At 42.4% G+C, this 21795-nt stretch overlaps 1 protein-coding gene across 3 annotated transcripts in view; it reads left to right on the top strand.

Annotated features, from left to right (window-relative positions):
* The window catches only part of zgc:171482 (zinc finger protein), a 202335-nt gene that overhangs the window by 77230 nt on the left and 103310 nt on the right, over positions 1–21795 (top strand). For all 3 annotated transcript variants that reach the window (XR_008075243.1, XR_008075236.1, XM_052474604.1), the window contains exon 3: positions 3071–3163. Coding sequence is in view for 1 of the 3 variants with exons in the window: in XM_052474604.1 (XP_052330564.1) it covers positions 3071–3163 (93 nt within the window). In the remaining 2 variants the exon portion in view is untranslated. The remainder of the gene's footprint in view (positions 1–3070; positions 3164–21795) is intronic.

The following is a 21795-nucleotide window of genomic DNA, read 5'->3' as shown; positions in this document are numbered from 1 at the left end:
CACACACACACACACACACACACACACACACACACACTCACTGTACACACACTCACTGCACACACACTCACTGTACACACACTCACTGCATGCACTCACTGTACACACAGTCACTGTTCACACACTCACTGCACACACACTCACTGTACACACTCGCAGCACACACCTCATACTCTCTTGCTCCTCTATTCATCTCTTCTCTACCAGTCTCCTGCTTTATCAGTCTCTCTCTCTCATTCACTATATTATTTTCTTTCTTAGCACTCTGCTCCCTTTCTCTCCCACTCATTTTCTCACCTTCCTACCACTGTGTCTCTTTTTCATTTTGCCACATCACTTTTTCTCCATCTCTTCTTTTCCCTCTCTCCTCCTGTCTCAATTGAATTAAATTCAAGGGGCTTTATTGGCATGGGAAACATATGTTAACATTGCCAATGCAAGTGAAGTAGATAATATACAAAGTGAAATAAACAATAAAAATGAACAGTAAACATTACACTCACAGAAGTTCCAAAATAATAAAGACATTACAAATGTCATATTATGTATATATACACAATGTGCAAATGGTTAAAGTACAGAAGGGAAAATAAGTAAACATAAATATGTGTTGTATTTACAATGGTATTTGTTCTTCACTGGTTGCCCTTTTCTTGTGGCAACAGGTCACACATCTTGCTGCTGTGATGGCACACTGTGGTATTTCACCCAGTAGATATGGAAGTTTATCAAAATCAGGTTTGTTTTCAAATTCTTTGTGGATCTGTGTAATCTGAGGGAAGTATGTGTCTCTAATATGGTCATACATTTGTCAGGAGGTTAGGAAGTGCAGCTCAGTTTCAACCTCATTTTGTGGGCAGTGTGCACATAGCCTGTCTTCTCTTGAGAGGCAGGTCTGTCTACGGCGGCCTTTCTCAATAGCAAGGCTATGCTCACTGAGTCTGTACATAGTCAAAGCTTTCCATAAGTTTGGGTCAGTCACAGTGGTCAGGTATTCTGCCACTGTGTACTCTATGTTTAGGGCCAAATAACATTCTATTTTGCTCATTTTTTTTGTTAATTCTAGAAGTAATTATCTTTCTGTTTTCTTACTATTTGGTTGGGTCTAAATGTGTTGCTGTCTGGGGCTCTGTGGGGTGTGTTTGTGTTTGCGAACAGAGCCCCAGGACCAGCTTGCTTAGGGGGCTCTTCTCCAGGTTAATCTCTCAGTAGGTGATGGATTTGTTATGGAAGGTTTGGGAATTGCTTACTTTTAGGTGGTTGTAGACTTTAGCGTATATTTTCTGGATTTTATAATTAGCGGGTATCGGCCTAATTCGGCTCTGCATGCATATTTGGTGTTTTACGTTGTACAAATCAAATCAAATTGAATTAGTCACATACGCCGAATACAACAGACCTTACAGTGAAATGCTTACTTAAGATTCCTTAACCAACAATGGAGTTTAAAAAAATATGCATAAGAATAAGAAATAAAAGTAACAAGTAATTAAAGGAGGGTACCGGTACAGAGTCAATATGCAGGGGCACCGGTTAGTTGAGGTAATATGTACATGTAGATAAAGTTATTATTAAAGTGACTATGCATAGATGATAATAACAGAGAGTAGCAGCGGTATAAAAGAGGGGGCAATGCAAATAGTCTGGCTAGCCATTTTATTAGATGTTCAGGAGTCTTATGGCTTGGGGGTAGAAGCCTCTTGGACCTAGACTTGGCGCCCCGGTACCACTTGCAATGCTGTAGCAGAGAGAACAGTCTATGACTAGGGTGGCTGGATTCTTTGACATTTTTTAGGGCCTTCCTCTGACACCGCCTGGTATAGAGGTCCTGGATGCCAGGAAGCTGAGTTTATTTTTGCAGAATTCTGCATGTATACTCTCAATGTGGTGTTTGTCCTATTTTGTGAATTCTTGTTTGGTGAGCAGACCCCAGACCTCACAACCATAAAGGACAATGGCTTCTATAACTGATTCAAGTATTTTTAGCCAGATCCTAATTGGTATGTCAAATTTTATGTTCCTTTGATGGGATAGAAGGCTCTTCTTTCCTTGTCTCTCAGATCGTTCACAGCTTTGTGGAAGTTACCTGTGGCACTGATATTTAGGCCAAGGTATGTATGTTTTTTTGTATGCTCTAGGCCAACTGTGTCTAGATGGAATTTGTGTTTATGGTTCTGGCGACTGGACCTTTTTTGGAACATGCATGAGAAGACTTTGCCTTTGTTTTGGTTTGTTTGTTTGTCAGTTAGGGTGTGCAGGGTGAAAACGTGGTCTGTCGTCTCCCTCCCTCACCACTTTCCTCCTCTCTCTCTACCACCTTCCTCTTTTTTCCCCTCCTTCTTCTCGACTCTCTCCCTCCCACACTGTAACACTTTGTTCCTCTCTCTCTCGTATTGCCACTCTTCTCTCTCTAGCCATATCAAATCAGTCTGCCACGTCATCTTTGTGTTACTGTGTAGATTGAAGAACACCAATGTGCTTGGTATGCATTTGACTGTATGCTTTCTCATTCCACTGTCATTTCACATAGTTATACTGACGGTATATAAGAGTAATAACACGCACACGATCACACACACACACATACACAAAAAAACAAATTTGTGGGTTTTGATGTAAGCCTGGGGATCCAGTCAGCTTATGACAGGGTCATGCAGTGTTTTTGATTGTCCGCTGTGAGGTAAGTGGATGTGTTTCATTGGCTCGCTGTGAGGCAACAATGTTCCTGATTGGTTAGCCCTAAAGTTAAACCATTGTTTATAACTGGTTGCTGTGAGCAGTGAAGTAAGCCATATTATTTATCCACTGTGCATCTGAGAAGAGATGGAATATCTGTTGAAGCACTGATCACTGCAGTGAATGTAAACAAACTTGCCTATAAAATATCTCTCTCTCTCTCTCTCTCTCTCTCTCTCTCTCTCTCTCTCTCTCTCTCTAAAATCTCTCTCTCTCTCTCTCTCTCTCTCTCTCTCTCTCTCTCTCTCTCTCTCTCTCTCTCTCTCTCTCTCTCTCTCTCTCTCTCTCTCTCTCTCTCTCTCTCTCTCTCTCTCTCTCTCTCTCTCTCTCTCAGAGTAAGAAACATGCCAACAAGGTCCGTCTCTTTTACATGTTACACCCAGAAGACGGTGGCCCACCGTCCAAGAGACTGAGACCAGACAACCCGGTATGTTGACATATACACACACAAACACCGGAATCATACACTCACAGTTCTGTTGCCCTCACTCTGTGGCTTCCTGATCTCTCCCAGAAACAGTCTTTAATGAAACCATTAAATGATGAATGGACTTAATTTAGTAAGTTCTGAGATCAGACAGTTCAGTAGTACTGTATAACAATCTCCTAAGCATTTCCCCTCTATCTTAAATGGATTTTGCTAGAACATTTCCTCAGGAGGTAGTGCCTTTGGCATAATTTAGTCCACAGTGCAGGTACAGGTTTTCTATTTTCAAGGCCAGCAGTATACTGTAGGAGTTGCAGTCTAAGTAGATAGGGTGTCTGTGTAAAGCTATAGGCTCTCATACTGGCTCCAGAGAGAGTTACAGGAAGTCAGAGAGCCCTGAGGGTCTGTGTGTGTGTAGATGTGTAGGTGTGAGTGTAGTGTGTGTGCGTGTGTGTAGGTGTGAGTGTAGTGTGTGTGTGTGTGTGTGTGTGTGTGTGTGTGTGTGTGTGTGTGTGTGTGTGTGTGTGTGTGTGTGTGTGTGTGTGTGTGTGTGTGTGTGTGTGTGTGTGTGTGTGTGTGTGTGTGTGTGTACGTGAGTCTGTGTTTGTGTGTATGTTGGACTCCTTTCACTCACACACACACGCACACACACACACACACACAACTACACTCACACTCACACCCACACCCACACACACACACACACACACACACACACACACACACGCACACGCACACGCACACGCACACACACACACACACACACACATACAGAGGTTGTGCAGTGACCTCCCCTGCCATGGCCTCCAGTAGGCAGGCAGAGAGTTTGGCAGCTGTGCTCTAGTCCGGGGGGCACTGGGCACCACAGACACACACACACACACACACACACACACACACACACACACACACACACACACACACACACACACACACACAGCTACGGACTATCCTCAGGTCTGATGGGATACACCATAATTTCTACAATATTCTGGTTTATAATGATGACCTGTCAGACAGCGAGTGTAGCATGTATAACACACAAATGCGTTACAGTCAAATATAATATAATAAAATAATAATAATAATAATAATAATAATAATATATGCCATTTTAGCAGACGCTTTTTATATATAAATATACACATCTTGCACGGTCAGTAATACATTCAGTAATATGCAGCATTTAAGAGGCAGGGGGAAATGCATGCAGTTATCAGTTAACTTCTTGCGTCGAGCCATCCCGGATCCGGGATCGTGACTACAGCCTCAAGCTCATTACCATAACGCAACGTTAACTATTCATGAAAATCGCAAATTAAATGAAATCAATATGCTAGCTCTCAAGCTTAGCCTTTTGTTAACAACACTGTCATCTCAGATTTTCAAAATATGCTTCTCAACCATAACAAAACAAGCATTTGTCTAACAGTATTGATAGCTAGCGTAGCATTTAGTGTAGCATTTAGCATTAGCATTCAGCAGGCAACATTTTCACAAAAACCAGAAAAGCATTCACTTCGGATGTTTTCAATGAGGAGACTCTCAGTTAGATAGCAAATGTTCAGTTTTTCCTGAAAGATTATTTGTTTAGGACAAATCACTCCGTTTTCTGCGTCACGTTTAGCTACGAAAAAAACCTGTATCCAGGATTGTGTAAATCTATCCGCAAGCTCATTAGCATAACGCAACGTTAACTATTCATGAAAATCGCAAATGAAATTAAATAAATCTATTTGCTCTCAAGCTTAGCCTTTTGTTAACAACACTGTCATCTCAGATTTTCAAAAATATGCTTCTCAACCATAGCAAAACAAGCATTTGTGTAACAGTATTGGTAGCCTAGCATAGGATTATGCCTGACATTCAGCATGCAACTTTTTCACAAAAACCAGAAAACCATTCAAATAAAATCATTTACCTTTGAAGAACTTCAGATGTTTTCAATGAGGAGACTCTCAGTTAGACAGCAAATGTTCAGTTTTTACAAAAATATTATTTGTGTTGACAAATCGCTCCGTTTTCTTCATCACGTTTGGGTAAGAAAAAAAAAAATTAAGTCATTAAAACGCGAACTTTTTTCCAAATTAACTCCATAATAACGACAGAAACATGGCAAACCGATGTTTAGAATCAATCCTCAAGGTGTTTTTCACATATCTATCGACGATAAATCCATCGTGGCAGTTGACTTTCTCTTCTGAAGAAATGGAACGGCGCATGGACCTAAAGATTATGCAATAATTTCGACACAGGACGCCGGGTGGACACCTGGTAAATGTACGTCACAATGCTGCAGACACCTTGGAGAAACGACACAAAGGGCAGGCTCATTCCTGGCGCATTCACAGCCATATAAGGAGACATTGGAACACAGCGCCTTCAGAATCTGGGGCATTTCCTGTATGAAACTTCATCTTGGTTTCGCCTGTAGCATTAGTTCTGGGGCACTCACAGATAATATCTTTGCAGTTTTGGAAACGTCAGAGTTTTTTCTTTCCAAAGCTGTCAATTACATGCATAGTCGAGCATCTTTTCGTGACAAAATATCTTGTTTAAAACGGGAACGTTTTTTATCCAAAAATTAAAAGAGCGAAGAAGTTAAACTCTCCAAAAGTTATTATTTTAAAAGTACCAATGGACACAAAAGAGCTTAGTTTCACTGTTTTTTTGAAGGATGGTCCAGTCTCTAGCAGTGGAGAATTGAAAGCATTTTCCCCTAAGATACTGTGTATCTTGGGGATGGCTAGGTTTAAGTAATTGCTGGTTCTCACACACACACACACGCACGCACGCACACACACACACACACACACACACACACACACACACACACACACACACACACACACACACACACACACACACACACACACACACACAACCAGCACTAGATTACCGTAATTGCTGGACTATTAAGCGCACCTGAATATAAACCGCACCCACTGAATTATAAAAAAATATGTATTTTGTACATAAATAAGCTGCACATGTCTATAAGCCGCAGGTGCCTATAGACATGTGCGGCTTATTCATGTACAAAATACATATTTTTTTATATTGACACAAATGAACTTTACACAGCCTTTAAACGAAACACGGCTTGTAACAAAAATTAAAACAGTAGCCTATCAAGCCTCCTCCTGTGCACTGAAACCACTGAAGTCATCTCCTTCGGTGTCGGAGTTGAATAGCCTCAGAATTGCTTCATCCGATGTTGGATCGTTTTCATTGTCGCTTTTCTGGATTTTTTTTCTCATTTTGTCTGTCATAGTTGAAGTGTACCTATGATGAAAATTACAGGCCTCTCTCATCTTTTTAAGTGGGAGAACTTGCACAATTGGTGGCTGACTAAATACTTTTTTGCCCCACTGTATTTCCTTCCTTCTTCTTCCTGGGTGGTTTTCATTTAAGATATCTTTACTTTTATTGAAGTATGACAATTGAGTACTTTTTCCACCAATTGTTTTATTTTGACCTTATCCCAAACCTTACCTTAAACCTTAACTTTGGAGCAACTTCGAAACTTTGAAAAAAGTTTGGAGAAACTGAACAATACTGAGCAGGAGGAGTCCACCCAGGGTGTCAAAAACACTTCAGTGAGACTTAGAGAGCTTGCTGGTGAGTGTGTGTGTATTTGGTTCGTCTATGTGTGTGTGTGTGTGTGTGTGTGTGTGTGTGTGTGTGTGTGTGTGTGTGTGTGTGTGTGTGTGTGTGTGTGTGTGTGTGTGTGTGTGTGTGTGTGTGTGTGTGTGTGTGTGTGTGTGTGTGTGTGTGTGTCAAACAGAGAAAGTAGGTTGGAAATGTGCTCTCACATGAAAGAGAAGACTTAATCCGTTTTCCTCCATATGTCTTTCCCACCTCCTTCAGCTATCTCTTTCTCTCTCCCTCTCTCGGTCTTCAGTGGTGTACATCTGAGTGAGTGAGTGAGTCAAAGGCAAAGGAGGAGAACCCTGCAGTGGTATTGCCACTCATCTTTTTCTCCCTTAAATCACTGAACAAAAATATAAAAGCAAAAATGTCAAAGATGTTATTTAGAGTTCACATAAGGAAATCCGTCAATTGAAATACATTCATTAGGGCCTAATCTATGGATTTCACATGACTGGGAATCAGTGGCGATTTTAGCACGTAAATCTTTGTGGGACAAAAGAATATACGCTTCCGGTCAAAAGTTTTAGAACATCTACTCATTCAAGGGTTTTTCTTTATTTTTACTATTTTCTACATTGTAGTGAATAGTGAAAACATCAACATTATGAAACGAACACATTTGGAATCATGTAGTAACCAAATAAAGTGTTAAACAAATCAAAATATATTTTATATTTGAGATTCTTCAAATAGCCACATCTTCTCTTTCATCTGAGAGCACATTTCCAACCTACTTTCTCTGTTTGTCTTGATGACAGCTTTGCACATGCGTGGCATTCTCTCAACCAGCTTCACCTGGAATGCTTTTCCAACAGTCTTGAAGGAGTTCCCACATATGCTTAGCACTTGTTGGCTTTTTTTCCTTCACTCTGCAGTCTGACTCACCCCAAACCATTTCAATTAGGTTGAGGTTGGGTGATTGTGGAGGCCAGGTCATCTGATGCAGCAATCCACCACTCTCCTTCTTGGTAAAATAGTCCATACACAGCCTGGAGGTGTGTTGGGTCAATGTCCTGTTGAAAAACAAAGGATAGTTCCTCTAAGCTCAAACCAGATGGGATGCCATATCGCTGCAGAATGCTGTGTTAGCCATGCTGGTTAAGTGTGCCTTGCATTCTAAATAAATCACAGACAGTGTCAACAGCAAAGTACCCCCACACCATAACACCTCCTCCTCCATGCTTTACAGTGGGAACTACACATACAGAGATCATTCGTCCACCCCCACCACGTTTCACATACAGTGGCTTGCGAAAGTGTTCACCCCCTTGGCATTTTTCCTATTTTGTGGCCTTACATCCTGGAATTAAAATGTATTTTGGGAGGGTTTGTATCATTTGATTTACACAACATGCCTACCACTTTGAAGATGCAAAATATTTTCTCTTGTGAAACAAACAAGAAATAAGACAAAAAACTGAAAACTTGAGCGTGCATAACTATTCACCCCCCAAATCAATACTTGTAGAGCCACCTTTTGCAGAAATTACAGCTACATGTCTATTGTGGTATGTATCTATAGGCTTGGCACATCTAGCCACTGGGGTTTTCTAGCCACTGCTCCAGCTCCTTCAAGTTGGATGGGTTCCGCTGGTGTACAGCAATCTTTAAGTCATATGACAGATTCTCAATTGGATTGAGGTCTGGGATTTCACTAGGCGATTCCAAGACATTTAAATGTTTCCCCTTAAACCACTCGATTATTGCTTTAGCAGTATGCTTAGGATATTTGTCCTGCTGGAAGGTGAACCTCTGTCCTAGTCACAAATCTCTGGAAGACTGAAAGAGGTTTCCCTCAAGAATTTCCCTGTATTTAGCGCCATCCATCATTCCTTAAATTCTGACCAGTTTCCCAGTCCTTTACAGCATTATTCTGCCACCACCACGCTTCACTGTGGGAATGGTGTTCTCGGGGTGATTAGAGGTCTTGGGTTTGCGCCAGACATAGTGTTTTACTTGATGGCCAAAAAGCTACATTTTAGTCTCATCTGACCAAGAACATCTTCTTCCATATGTTTGGGGAGTCTCCCACATGCCTTTTGGTGAACACCAAATGTGTTTGCTTATTTTTTTATTTTAAGCAATGGCTTTTTTTTCTGCCCACTCTTCCGTAAAGCCCAGCTTTCTGAACTAGTGTATATATACTGAGATCATGTGACAGATTATGTGACACTGTCACACCCTGGCCATAGTGTGCTTTGTATGTTTCTATGTTTTGTTTGGTCAGGGTGTGATCTGAGTGGGCATTCTATGTTACATGTCTAGTTTGTCTATTTCTATGTTTGGCCTGATATGGTTCTCAATCAGAGGCAGGTGTTAGTCATTGTCTCTGATTGGGAACCATATTTAGGTAGCCTGTTTGGTGTTGGGTTTTGTGGGTGATTGTTCCTGTCTCTGTGTTTGCACCAGATAGGGCTGTTTTGGGTTTTCATGTTTCTTGTTTTGTTAGTTTGTTCATGTGTAGAGTCTTTATTAAAGAACCATGAATAGAAACCACGCTGCATTTTGGTCTGCCTCTCCTTCACTTCACCAATCTGGACTATTTTGTGCATGTCCATTACATGAAATCCAAATAAAAATCTATTTAAATTACAGGTTGTAATGCAACAAAATAGGAAAATTGCCAAGGTGTCACGCCCTGACCGTAGATATCTTTTTATGTCTCTATTTTGGTTTGGTCAGGGTGTGATTTGGGTGGGCATTCTATGTTCCTTTTTCTATGTTTTGTATTTATTTGTTTTGGCCAGGTATGGTTCTCAATCAGGGACAGCTGACTATCGTTGTCTATGATTGGGAACCATACTTAGGTAGCTTTTTCCCACCTATGTTTTGTGGGTAGTTGTTTTCTGTTTAGTGTTTTCTGCACCTGACAGGCCGTTTTCGTTTCTGCACTTTGTTATTTTGTTCAGTTTTCAATTCAATAAAAGTCATGAAGATTTACCACGCTGCTCTTTGGTCCGATTTTTCCTCTTCCGACGACGACACACGTTACACAAGGGGGGTGAATACTTTCTCAAGCCACTGTAGACACGGCGGTTGGATCCAAAAATTTCCAATTTGGACTCCAGACCAAAGGACAAATTTCCACTGGTCTAATGTCCACTGCTCGTAGTTCTTGGCCCAAGCAAGTCTCTTCTTCTCCTTGGTGTCATTTAGTAGTGATTTCTTTGCAGCAATTTGACCATGAAAGCCTGATTCACACAACCTCCTTTAAACAGTTTATGTTGAGATGTGTTTGTTACTTGAACTCTGTGAAGCATTTATTTGGGCTGCAATTTCTGAGGCTGGTAACTCTAATGAGCCTTTTCTCTGCAGCAGAGGTAACTCTGGGTCTTGCTTTCCTTGAAGGTTGATGGTTTTTGTGCCGGCACTTTAAATGTTCTTGAAATGTTCCATATTGACTGACCTTAAAGTCTTAAAGTAATGATGGACTGTTGTTTCTCTTTGCTTATTTGAGCTGTACCTGCCATAATATGGACTTGGTCTTTTGATTTGTTTTTTTGCTTGGTTACTACATGATTCCATATGTGTTATTTCAATGTTGTGATGTCTTCACTACTTTTCTACATTGAAGAAAATAGTAAAAATAAAGAAAAACCCTTGAATGAGTAGGTGTTTTGACCGGTCGTGTATGTTTGGATGAATGTTAGCAAAGCCACTACACAACCCAACACAACACGAAACAATACATTAATTGCACTATAATGGTGACAAACGGTGCCCACAAACTGTTAGGGCCTATATAAAGTTTTCCCAACAGCAGAGCTTTCTTTTCAGCACCATGGAGTGAATTCTTACCACTGCTACACCTGGCTCTCAGCGGAGCCTTGTCTGGCAGTGAAACAGTTCATTCAGCCTCATTTTCTGCCTTTAAAGAAAAATATTGCTGATATGACTGATTTGCTTAACTTCTTATGGTATAGGGGACGCTTGCGTCCCACTTGGCCAAAAACCAGGGAAAATGCCAAATTCAAATAAATTGATATAAAAATCTAACTTTCATTAAATCACACATGTAAGATACTCAATTAAAGCTACACTCGTTGTGAGTCCAGCCAACATGTCAGATTTTAAAAGGGCTTTTCGGCGAAAGCACAAGAAGCTATTATCTGATGATGAACAGTAAACATAGAGGGTAGCATATTTCAACCCTGCAGGCGCTCCACAAAATGCAGAAATAAAATATAAAACATACCTTACCTTTGACGAGCTTCTTTTGTTGGCACTCCAATATGTCCCATCAACATCACAATTGGTCCTTTTGTCCGATTAATTCCATACATATATATACAAAATGTCAATTTATTTGGCGCGTTTGATGCAGAAAAAAACTGCTTCCAAAATGCGCAACGTCACTACAAAACATTTCAAAAGTTGCCAATAAACTTTGCCAAAATATTTCAAACTACTTTTGTAATACAACTTTAGGTATTTTTAAACGTTAATAATCGATTAAATTGAAGACGGGTCTATCTGTGTTCAATACAGGAAGACAACAAACCAAACAACTTTTCAAGTATATATATATATAAAAAAAATATATGCCATTTAGCAGACGCTTTTATCCAAAGCGACTTACAGTCATGTGTGCATACATTCTACGTATGGGTGGTCCCGGGAATCGAACCCACTACCCTGGCGTTACAAGCGCCATGCTCTACCAACTGTGCTACAGAAGGTAGAGTCTTGCACAACTCTCAACAGTGTTACGCAGTTCCGAGTTGGCCCTACTTCTTCATTGCACAAATGAATAACCTCAACCAAATTTCAAAGACTGGTGACATCCAGTGGAAGCGGAAGCGGTAGGAACTGAAAACAAGTTCCGAAGAAATATTGTTTGCCAATGAGAACTCAGTGAACAGACAGAGACCTCAATTTTTTTTATTCTAAACGGTTAGTCCTCGGGGTTTTGCCTGCTACACATTCACAGACATGATTCAAACAGTTTTGTAGACTTTAGAGTGTTTTCTATCCAAATCTACTAATAATATGCATATCTTATATTCTTGGCATGAGTAGCAGGAAGTTGAAATTGGGCACGCTATTTATCCAAAAGTGAAAATGCCCCCCTATACCTTAAGAATTTAAACAAATGTGGTTTCTACTGACAATTGAGATTTACAAACTATGGTATAAGGGAACGATGATCGGATAAGAGGCAGTTCATCATTTCCATTAAGACATTAATAAGCGAGCTGGGACGCACATAGTAAATATAACTATTTGTTCAGCACCTTTGAAATGTACAGAATTCAGAACATGGGACGTTCTTACAGTTTTCTCCCTGTACACCAAGTCAGAACCGTAGGAATAGTAAAGGGGACATATATGCAGACAATGCCCTGTAGGACACTTTGCCACTGCTGGGAATGCAGATATGCATCTGTTGGTCACAGATACCTTAAAATAAAAGTAGGGGTGTGGATCAGAAAACCAGTTAGTATCTGGTGTGACCATACTTTTTGTCATGCAGCGTAACACATCTCCTTCCCATAGGGTTGATCAGGCTGTTAATTGTGGCCTGTGGAATATTGTCCCACTCCTCTTCAACAGCTGTGCACAAAGTTGCAGGATATTGGCGGGAACTGGAACAAGCTGTTGTACACGTTCATCCAGAGAGTCCCAAACATGCTTAATGGTTGACATGTCTGGTGAGTATGCAGGTCATGGAAGAACTAAGACATTTTTAGCTTCTAGGAATTGTGTACAGATTCTTCTGACATAGGGCTGTGCCTTATCATGCTGAAACATGAGGTGATGGCAGCGAATGGATGGCATGACAATGGGCCTCAGGATCTCATCATGGTATCTCATTGCATTCAAGTTGCCATTGATAAAATGCAATTGTGTACCTTGTCTGTAGCATATTCCTGCCCATAACCTAGCCCCACCGCTACCATGGGGCACTCTGTTCACAACGTTAACATCAAAAACCGCTCGCCCACATGACACCAAGCCACTGCAATCTGCCCGGTACAGTTGTAACCAGGATTCATCCGTCAAGAGCACATTTCTCCAGTGTGCCAATAGCCATCAAAGGTGAGCGTTTCCCCACTGAAGTCGGTTACGACACCGAATTGCAGTCAGGTTAAGACCTTAGTGAGGACGACGAGCACTCAAGTGAGCTTGCCTGAGACGGTTTCTGACAGTTTGTGCCAAAATTCTTCAGTTATGCAAACTTATAGTTTCATTGGCTGTCCAGGTGGTTGGTCTCAGACATTCCCTCAGGTGAAGAAGCCAGATGTGGTAGTGAGGACGGTTGGACGTACTGCCAAATTCTCTAAAACAACATTGGAGGAGGCTTATGGTACAGAAAATAATATTCCATTTTCTGGCAACAGCTCCGGTGAACATTCTTGCGGTCAGCATGCCAATGTGCACGCTCCCTCAAAACTTGAGACATCTGTGGCATTGTTGTTGTGTGACAAAACGGATAATTTTAGAGTGGCCTTTTATTGTCCCCAGCACAAGGTTGCACCTGTATAATTATCATACTGTTTAATCAGCTTCTTGATAGGCCACATGTTACATAGACACAGGGAGTCAGGAAGCAGGTGCAGTTAGTGAGTTTAATAACAATGAACATGGAATGCTACAAAACAAGAGAAGCATCTAACATGGAAACAGAAACAATACTGCCTGCTGACTGATAACAAAGAGTGCTAAATAAAGGGAGTAATGAAGTCCAGGTGTGACTGATGATGAGGTCTGCATATTGACGGTTGCCATGTGTGAGTAAAGATAGGTTGGCTGGACTGGTGGTTAGTAGACCGGTGACGTCAAGCTCCGGAGCAGGGGACCGGGAGGGGACATGACAGTACCCTCCTGACACACGGCTCCAGCCGCAGGACGACACCATTCAGGAGGACGGCCCCGAAAGCAAGGAGCGGGCCGGTCCGGACGACGAATGTGGAAATCTCTGTTGATGTTGGAATCTAGAACGTCGTCCACTGGAACCCAACACCACTCCTCTGGACTGTACCCCTCCCAGTCCAACAGGTACTGGAGCTGACCCCCACGACGTCAGTAGTCCAGGATTGATCTAATGGCATAGGCGGGGCTCCCCTTGATAACCTTGATATGGAGGGGTGTCGTGGGGGACGGAATCAGCCAGGGGACCAGGAACCATCTGGTTGTTAGTCGGTGTTAGTGGATAATCTATAATTTACCTTGTTGACCCTCTGGAGGACCTTGAACAACCCCACAAATCTGGTACTCAGCTTCTTACTGGGCAGGCGGAGCGGGAGGTTCCTGGGGGAGAGCCAGACGCGATCACCAGGATGGGACACGTGAGCCTCACTGAGGTGGCGAGCCGCTTGCTCTTTCTGACGACAGACGGCGCGCGCTGGAGGGTATCTTTCCATACCTCTTCTGCGTGCCTGAACCACTCGTCCACCGCAGGAGCTTCGGTCTGGCTCGGAATCCACTGAGCCAGGGCTGGCTGATAACCCAGAACAGACCGGAAGGGAGTCAGCCAGGTGGAGAAGTGTCACAATCAATTCTTGGTGTATTCAGCCCAAGGAAGGAATTGAGCCAGCTCCTGGTTCATCCTCTCCACCTGCCCGTTAGATTGGGGCCGGTACCTAGAAGTGAGGCTGACTGTGACCTCCATCTTCTCCACGAAAGCCTTCCATACACGTGACGTGAATTAGGGACAACGATCAGAGACGATATCCTCCGGAAGGCAATAGTGCCGGAAGACCTCCTGGAACAGTGCCTCAGCAACCTAGAGAGTAGGGAGACCATTGAGAGGGATGAAATGGCATGAGAATATGTCCACTATCCCCAAATGGTGGGAAAACCATCAGAAGAGGGGAGATCAGTGACAAAGTCAATGGACAGATGAGACCAGGGACGCTGAGGCACGGGGAGTAGTTTCCCTGCTGGAGCGTTCCAGGGGGATTTGGATTGTGCACATATGGAACAGGAGTTGACATATCGAGCGACGTCCAGCACCAAGGTGGGCCACCAGGACTTTCCAGAGATGGACTGAATGGTGCGGGTAATACATGGATGTTTAGCGACAACAGCTGTGTACGCCAGGTCAATAGCCAATCCCTTGTGTGCTCAGGAGGACAGGTGTCAGGTGCGGTTTCCCTCTCCAGGGCTTTGTGAATGTCCACATCTACATCCCAGAGCACAGGGGCTACGACTCGATAGGGTCCTCCGTCCTTCTTGGCCATCAAGATGAATTCTGCCGATGCAGGGGGAGGTGGACGTGCGAATGAAACCCTGCTGGAGAGCCTCCTGGATGTACTCCTCCATAGCCTTGGTTTCGGCCACAGACAGAGGGTTAGATGCGGCCGCGCAGAGGCACAGAGCCTGCAAGCAAGTCGGTGGCACAGTCCCAGGGACGATGAGGAGTGAGACAGGTGATGCAGGTCTTGGACAAAAACCTCCCGAAGATTTTGGTATACCTCCGGGATGTTGGGCTGAAGGACAACCACAGGACTCTCAACCAATGTGGAACCACAGGGAAAGGGTAAGCAGGTCTTCCGGCATTTGGGTGCCCAATCTGTGATTTTCATCCTCGGCCATGAGATCGTGGGGTTATGATGATCGTATGTACGGGTACGGTGATGATGAGGAAGGAAAGGCTCTTCCTCTCCTCTCTCCCAGAAGGCCATGGCCCACTCTAATGCCCGTCCGGTCAGCAGAGAAATAACTGTTGCAACCTTGTACCTCTCTGGGGTGGGGGCTCCCCTCTGATAAGTGAAACAGAGGGATTAGTAGGAAGCCACAGGATTTCGATGGAGTCCCGTCATATTTGAATGGGAGGGACAATCGGGCAACGCTAATGTCGACTCGTTAAAGACACTCATCCATAGTAGAGAGAATTAAGTAGACGGTGCGCGTCAAACGTCTGATTAATGACCCTATGTCCGGATGACGCGGGAATCCTGGCAAGAAGGTGTCATGTGGTTATGCCCATATAAGTGCATCCTGTTCCTGTTGTCAGGTGTTAAAAAGTGTGTGTTCATTTATGTGTATATTGCATCAATTCCTTTGAAGTTGTCATGATGATTGATGTGTAGGGACCTGGTTGAACTGGGGGGGGGGTGTTTGAACATTTCAAAGAGGATGGCCCCACACCCCCTATTGTATTGCCCTTAGGGTTGTTGTCTATTAAGCAGGAATGTCCGGGGGGATTGTGTTGGCAGACGCAATATTAATAAGACACAGAACAACACATGTGGCCCCAGAACACTAAACAAGATTTAAAAAAGAAAACACAGAACATTAAACAGAAAATTATGTCTCCTAGGCCAATTCTCGGGGTGCTATGCATCTCTTGTCACGAACCCAATGATAAAAGCATCGAGGACATTTTGTATTATGCCCCTGAATGTTTTAAATCAAATAAAATCAAATGTATTTATATAGCCTTTTGTACATCAGCTGATATCTCAAAGTGCTGTACAGAAACCCAGCCTAAAACCCCAATCAGCAAGCAATGCAGGTGTAGAAGCACGGTGGCTAGGAAAAACTCCCTAGAAAGGCCAAAACTTAGGATGAAACCTAGAGATGAACCAGGCTATGTGGGGTGGCCAGTCCTCTTCTGACTGTGCCGGGTGGAGATTGTAACAGAACATGGCCAAGATGTTCAAATGTTCATAAATGACCAGCATGGTCAAATAATAACAATCACAGGCAGAACAGTTGAAACTGGAGCAGCAGCACGGCCAGGTGGACTGGGGACAGCAAGGAGTCATCATGTCAGGTAGTCCTTTTAAAGACGTTTTGGATACGAGTGATAGACATATGTCTTACACATTCTAACATGAGGATTCAACTGTGAAGATTTTCACAGACAGTGGTCCCAAACCCCTTTATCATGCAAAACCCAGGAGTTTTTCTCCTGCGCTGCGTATGAGAGAATGGCTTAAGATAAGGCTAGCGCTCTGTCAAATTGAACAGGCCCTGAGTGGTGCAATCCTGCCAGGCTATGCATGGAAGAGCTTGTGTGTGGGCGCAGTGATTTGAAAGCCATAAGGATCTCTTCAATGGCGTATATCCCCGACTCCAAAGTGAACAATTTTAGCATGTGAACAATTTGATAGTACAAATGCGACGAAGTCTGTCAAGTCAATATGTATTTTCAAAAGCCTGCATTGATGTAAACTTTTTTACGCCCATGTTTAGCTTTGAATGGATTGATTATCCTATATTCATAACCCTGATGAATAAGCTAGACAGTCTTTTCCAAAATCGCGAACAATTACATTGCTAGCCGCTTCTATCCTTAACCTCTCCGGGATATTCGGGACGGTAGCGTCCCACCCCGCCAACAGCCAGTGAAATTGCAGGGCGCCAAATTCAAAACATAAAAATCTCATAATTAAAATTCCTCAAGCATACAAGTATTTTACACCATTTTAAAGATACAATTCTTGTTAATCCAGCCACAGTGTCTGATTTCAAAAAGGCTTTACAGCGAAAGCAGCACAAACTATTATGTTAGGTCACCACCAAGTCACAGAAAACCCCACAATTTTTCCAGCCAAAGAGAGGAGTCACAAAAAGCAGAAATATAGATGAAATTAATCACTAACCTTTGATGATCTTCATCAGATGACACTCATAGGACTTCATGTCACACAATACATGTATGTTTTGTTCGATAAAGTGCATATTTATATCCAAAAATCTCATTTTACATTGGCGTGTTATGTTCAGTAGTTCCAAAACATGCTGTGATTTTTTTGTATTTATCTCAACCGCAAGGACGTGGGTGGCTAAAAAGTCAAACAACCCAGGCAGAATATATCTTGTCTAGACAACCTCCTATGGTTTAAAACATATGTTATTTCTAATCAGCGCATATATTAACGGCCCCCCCACCAAGGTCTATAAATTTATATCGGACACCCCCCAAGCTGCTACCCCTGAGGTTGTAGGAAATCAAAAGGAAATACCGGCAGACAGAATATGTCGAGACACCCTCCTGTGGTTTTTAGGTCTCTAAACATTCTGGGGTACTATATGAACATTTTTGCATACAGGATGCTGCCCGAAAAAAAACTGCACCCCCGCTCTGTAAGCTCATTACAGAATATCTCTCCTTAGAGACACGACCGCGGAGCGAGGCTAGTGAAACAGATACTATCCATTCTGTACGAATGGCAAAAGCGCAACTCCATACACAAGGCCAACAGCCCCGAAGAGTTAGCAACCCAGAACAGCTAAAAGATAATCTGTGAATCCGTCCTAATGGAGCTTTCTGAAGGTGAGTTAGTGAAAATAATATATTAGATTTGGAGGCGTTAGGTATTTTCTGGGAATTGTTTGGATATTACAACTTGATATTATTGTAATATTAAACCGGCGTGATATGGCTTTTTTAAACCGGGGAAAACGATTTTGTAGGTAATATGTCAAATGCACGTATTCTTATAAGTTAAAATGTATCTATTTCGTATAAATATATGTTAATATTATCTAACGTTTGTAGGATATCAATCCTTTACCCAGTTGCTCCAGGGAATTAATGGTTAGACGGGGATTCAGCGGAGCAAAACGCATGCAGCCAGTCGCCATCACACTATTTTCGACGTGAGTCCAAATAATAAAATACATAAGAATATTTATTCATTAAAAAAAAGTATGCACCCTATATTAAAAGCTATTTTTTTGTTTACAGCTGACAGACCACAACGCAGGATCACGGCTGCATTATGTACTCTGAATGACTACGGCGGAGACGATGAAATAGATGCTATTCTCCCGTTCTGTATGAACGTTTTTTCAAACACACCAAGAACCGAGGCTATAACCGACCGGGGAACCTCCACCCACTCGCTCCATATTCCAGACCCAAATAAGCAACGCACAACTCAGGCGCAAGTGCATTGCGCAGAATCACCCCAGCCCGAAAAGTGTTACTGGGCCAGAAACTTACTGCTTCAAGAAACGGCGCTACATGGACATGGTATGAAGCCATTATATATATATATGTTATTAGTTATACATATTTTATTATTATTTATACATTTTTATGATTGAATATCTTAAAACAATGACAAATAATGTTTTTTCAGACTCCAACGAGACATGCCCGGCAGAATCTGGAATGCCTGGTGAAAAAGTCTAGATCCCACGTTATCCGCGATTCGTCAGAACAGCCCACGTCAAAAAAGCAGAGGTAATTTAATTCTATATTGTTAAAATGTAGTATTATACCTGCAATTTATTTGACATTTTTATCTAATATATTTTATGTTTAATAACCTATTTTGTATGTATATTATTCTTTCAGACTCCTCCCCGGCGTATAACGTCACAGAAGACCATACACAACGAGAACACACAGAGTATTTTGACATACACAATAAAACACCGAAGCCGGATGATTTCAACATTTTAAATTACATTTCAGAGGTAGACAACTTGATGTTGTGTGAAGCGGCCAACCTTCTTGATTCATCCAATTCTTTTGTAGAAACACCCGAACCTGAAATACAACAAGCTAGGTTTCTCACTGCCTTGTCCAGGGCTCTAAAATCACGAAAGGTTTTGCTACACAAACGAATGGTGGCTTTAATCGAGCGGCAATACAGTCAGGATCTATCCTTCTGGCATAGGACAATGCCACGTTTGTTAAACAACATCCGATTAAAAAACGCAAATACAGGCGCTAAAAACCTATATGTAACATGGCTCCTTCCAGAATACCACAAGAACACACATCATTAATTACCCAAATGGATGAGCCAACAGACATAATTCATACAGTTGAAACCCTGTTATCCCAGATTCCCGCCGAACTCCAAGCTTTAATTAAACAGATGAATGAGGCTGGGGTAACAGACATAATTACAATAGATGAAACCCTATTATCCCAGATTCCCGCCGAACTCATAGAATTAATTAATTATATGAATGAGTCCGGGACCACCGATGAAAACCTGTTATCCCAGATCCCTGACGCACTCATATCGTTGATTAACCAGATGAATGAGAGCAGAAGATCTTCTACACAGGAACCCCCACAGACCTCGCCATTAACTCCCATGTCCGAAGAGTCTGAAATGCAACAATGTTTTTGGTCTCGATAGAAGTGTCCGGGTTGTGTACCAAAATAAATTCAGCCATACAGAGATTCAACAGTTTTTCAAATTCACATGGCTGAATCAGAATCTTGACTATGTGTTTCATGTGATGATATTCGATACTCTGAACGAACTGTTAGACAGGGCAAGACATTATGGCAAACCTCGTGATGTCTTACAGTTGGAAATTTGTGGAGATAGCATGCGAAACACTTCTTATTTTACCCAATTGCGAAGCAGATCTTGAACAATTTATAGCCCTGCTAGAACAACTTTTTCAGTCAAATTTATCCGTCATAGCCGATAGGACCCTCGAGCTTATAGTGCAAATAATATGTCAACCCCTGGGTGGTGGGGGGCAGAGAAGGAAACTAGGTAGCCTAATCAGAAATTATAAGCAAACCTCATAAACGTTCACAAACCTGGTAATAAGCTATGCTTTGCAATAGGCCTAGCACATTTACTCAAGCCTGGATGTACGGATCGAGCGGCTTTACAAAAGGCTAGAGACCTCCAAACGGACGTGGACCTAGGTATACAGGTTGCGGCGGCATTCTCTGACATAGTAAAATGTGAAAACTTTCTGAACATCAAGATTGTGGGTTTGTACCACAGTAGAGCTAATGCAGCTCTCTTGAAATTCCAAAACAAATCTATGAAGTGTGGAACTTTTCCAGGAAATCATACACTCTTTTTAAAGACTACATCAAGACTTTCTTGAGATGCAAGCAAATGGCTTCAGGCTATCCTGAATCGGTCACAGATCAAGAGAGCAAAGACAAGCACATTCAAGACTATCACGACAGAGAAGGCATACTTCTTGACCCTGACAGAATAGAGGTCAACAAAACCAAAATAAATGTGTCGAAATTGTACTTCCCTCTCTTTGGGGGAAGCTTTCGCAGAGTTGCAATATGCTAACAACGCCGATCATTAAAGACCCAGAATATTTTTTTTCGGACCAATACAATATTTCACATTTTTCATTCTTGAGTCAAGACATTGCCCTGGTGCAATGGAGACGAAACAAGAAGAAGGTTCTACCCCTGGGTAATGTAATTGCGTTTCTTGCAGCATTTACCACGGCCTATGTCCGACTTGAACTGTACGCCCTCATGGAGCAGCTTCTGAGGCGGTTTCTCTACCACGACACAGCCTCTGTGGTCTATGTAAGCAAACAGGGTGTTTGGAACCCCCCACTTAGCAACTATCTGGGTGGTTTAACGAGTGAACTCGAAGATGGTGACCATATCACTGAATGGTCCTCCTGTGGTGGGACTATGCTTGCTATGCTTTTAGGACTAATGACAATCACGTGGTGTTGAAAGCCAATGGTGTGACTCAAAACTATGAAAATGCCCCACATGTAAACTTGGAATCAATCACACTCTTGGTCGAGGGGTTCATAAACAACTGGAATAGTGACTTGGAGATTTTGAGCTCCTACAAAAAAAAATTGTTAGGGATAAAAAGGGCTTCCATCTAAGGAATGGCCCACTTACTAAAAGATTAAGGGTAGTCTATGACAAGAGACTGCTTTTGCCTGACGGGACCACATTGCCCTTTAGCTACTGATTTATGCTACAAGCCCCAGTGTGTCTTAAAGCATAAGATATAATGGCTGCTGTAGAAGGTTTTAACCCCCGTTTGCACCTACCATTTCCGGCCTTAATCGCAGGCCCATCCAATAGTGGTAAAACTTGTTTTGTAAAAAGGATTTTAGAGAATTCTGAACATGTGTTATCTCAAAAGACTGATAATATTGTGTGGTGTTATTCGTGTTATCAACCTGTGTATGATGAACACCTGAGGTGCCGAACCGGCCTGTTCCCATGGGAGTGGCCGGCTGCGTACATTCCTAAAAAGTAACCGCCATGTCTCTGCGTTTAAAAAGAAACCTGCCCCTCTTGAGAAGCCTAGTTGGGGCTA

The sequence above is a fragment of the Oncorhynchus keta genome, chromosome 2 (assembly GCF_023373465.1).
Source record: "Oncorhynchus keta strain PuntledgeMale-10-30-2019 chromosome 2, Oket_V2, whole genome shotgun sequence".
Taxonomy (NCBI): Eukaryota; Metazoa; Chordata; class Actinopteri; order Salmoniformes; family Salmonidae; genus Oncorhynchus; species Oncorhynchus keta.
This window is presented reverse-complemented; position numbering and strand designations above follow the sequence as displayed.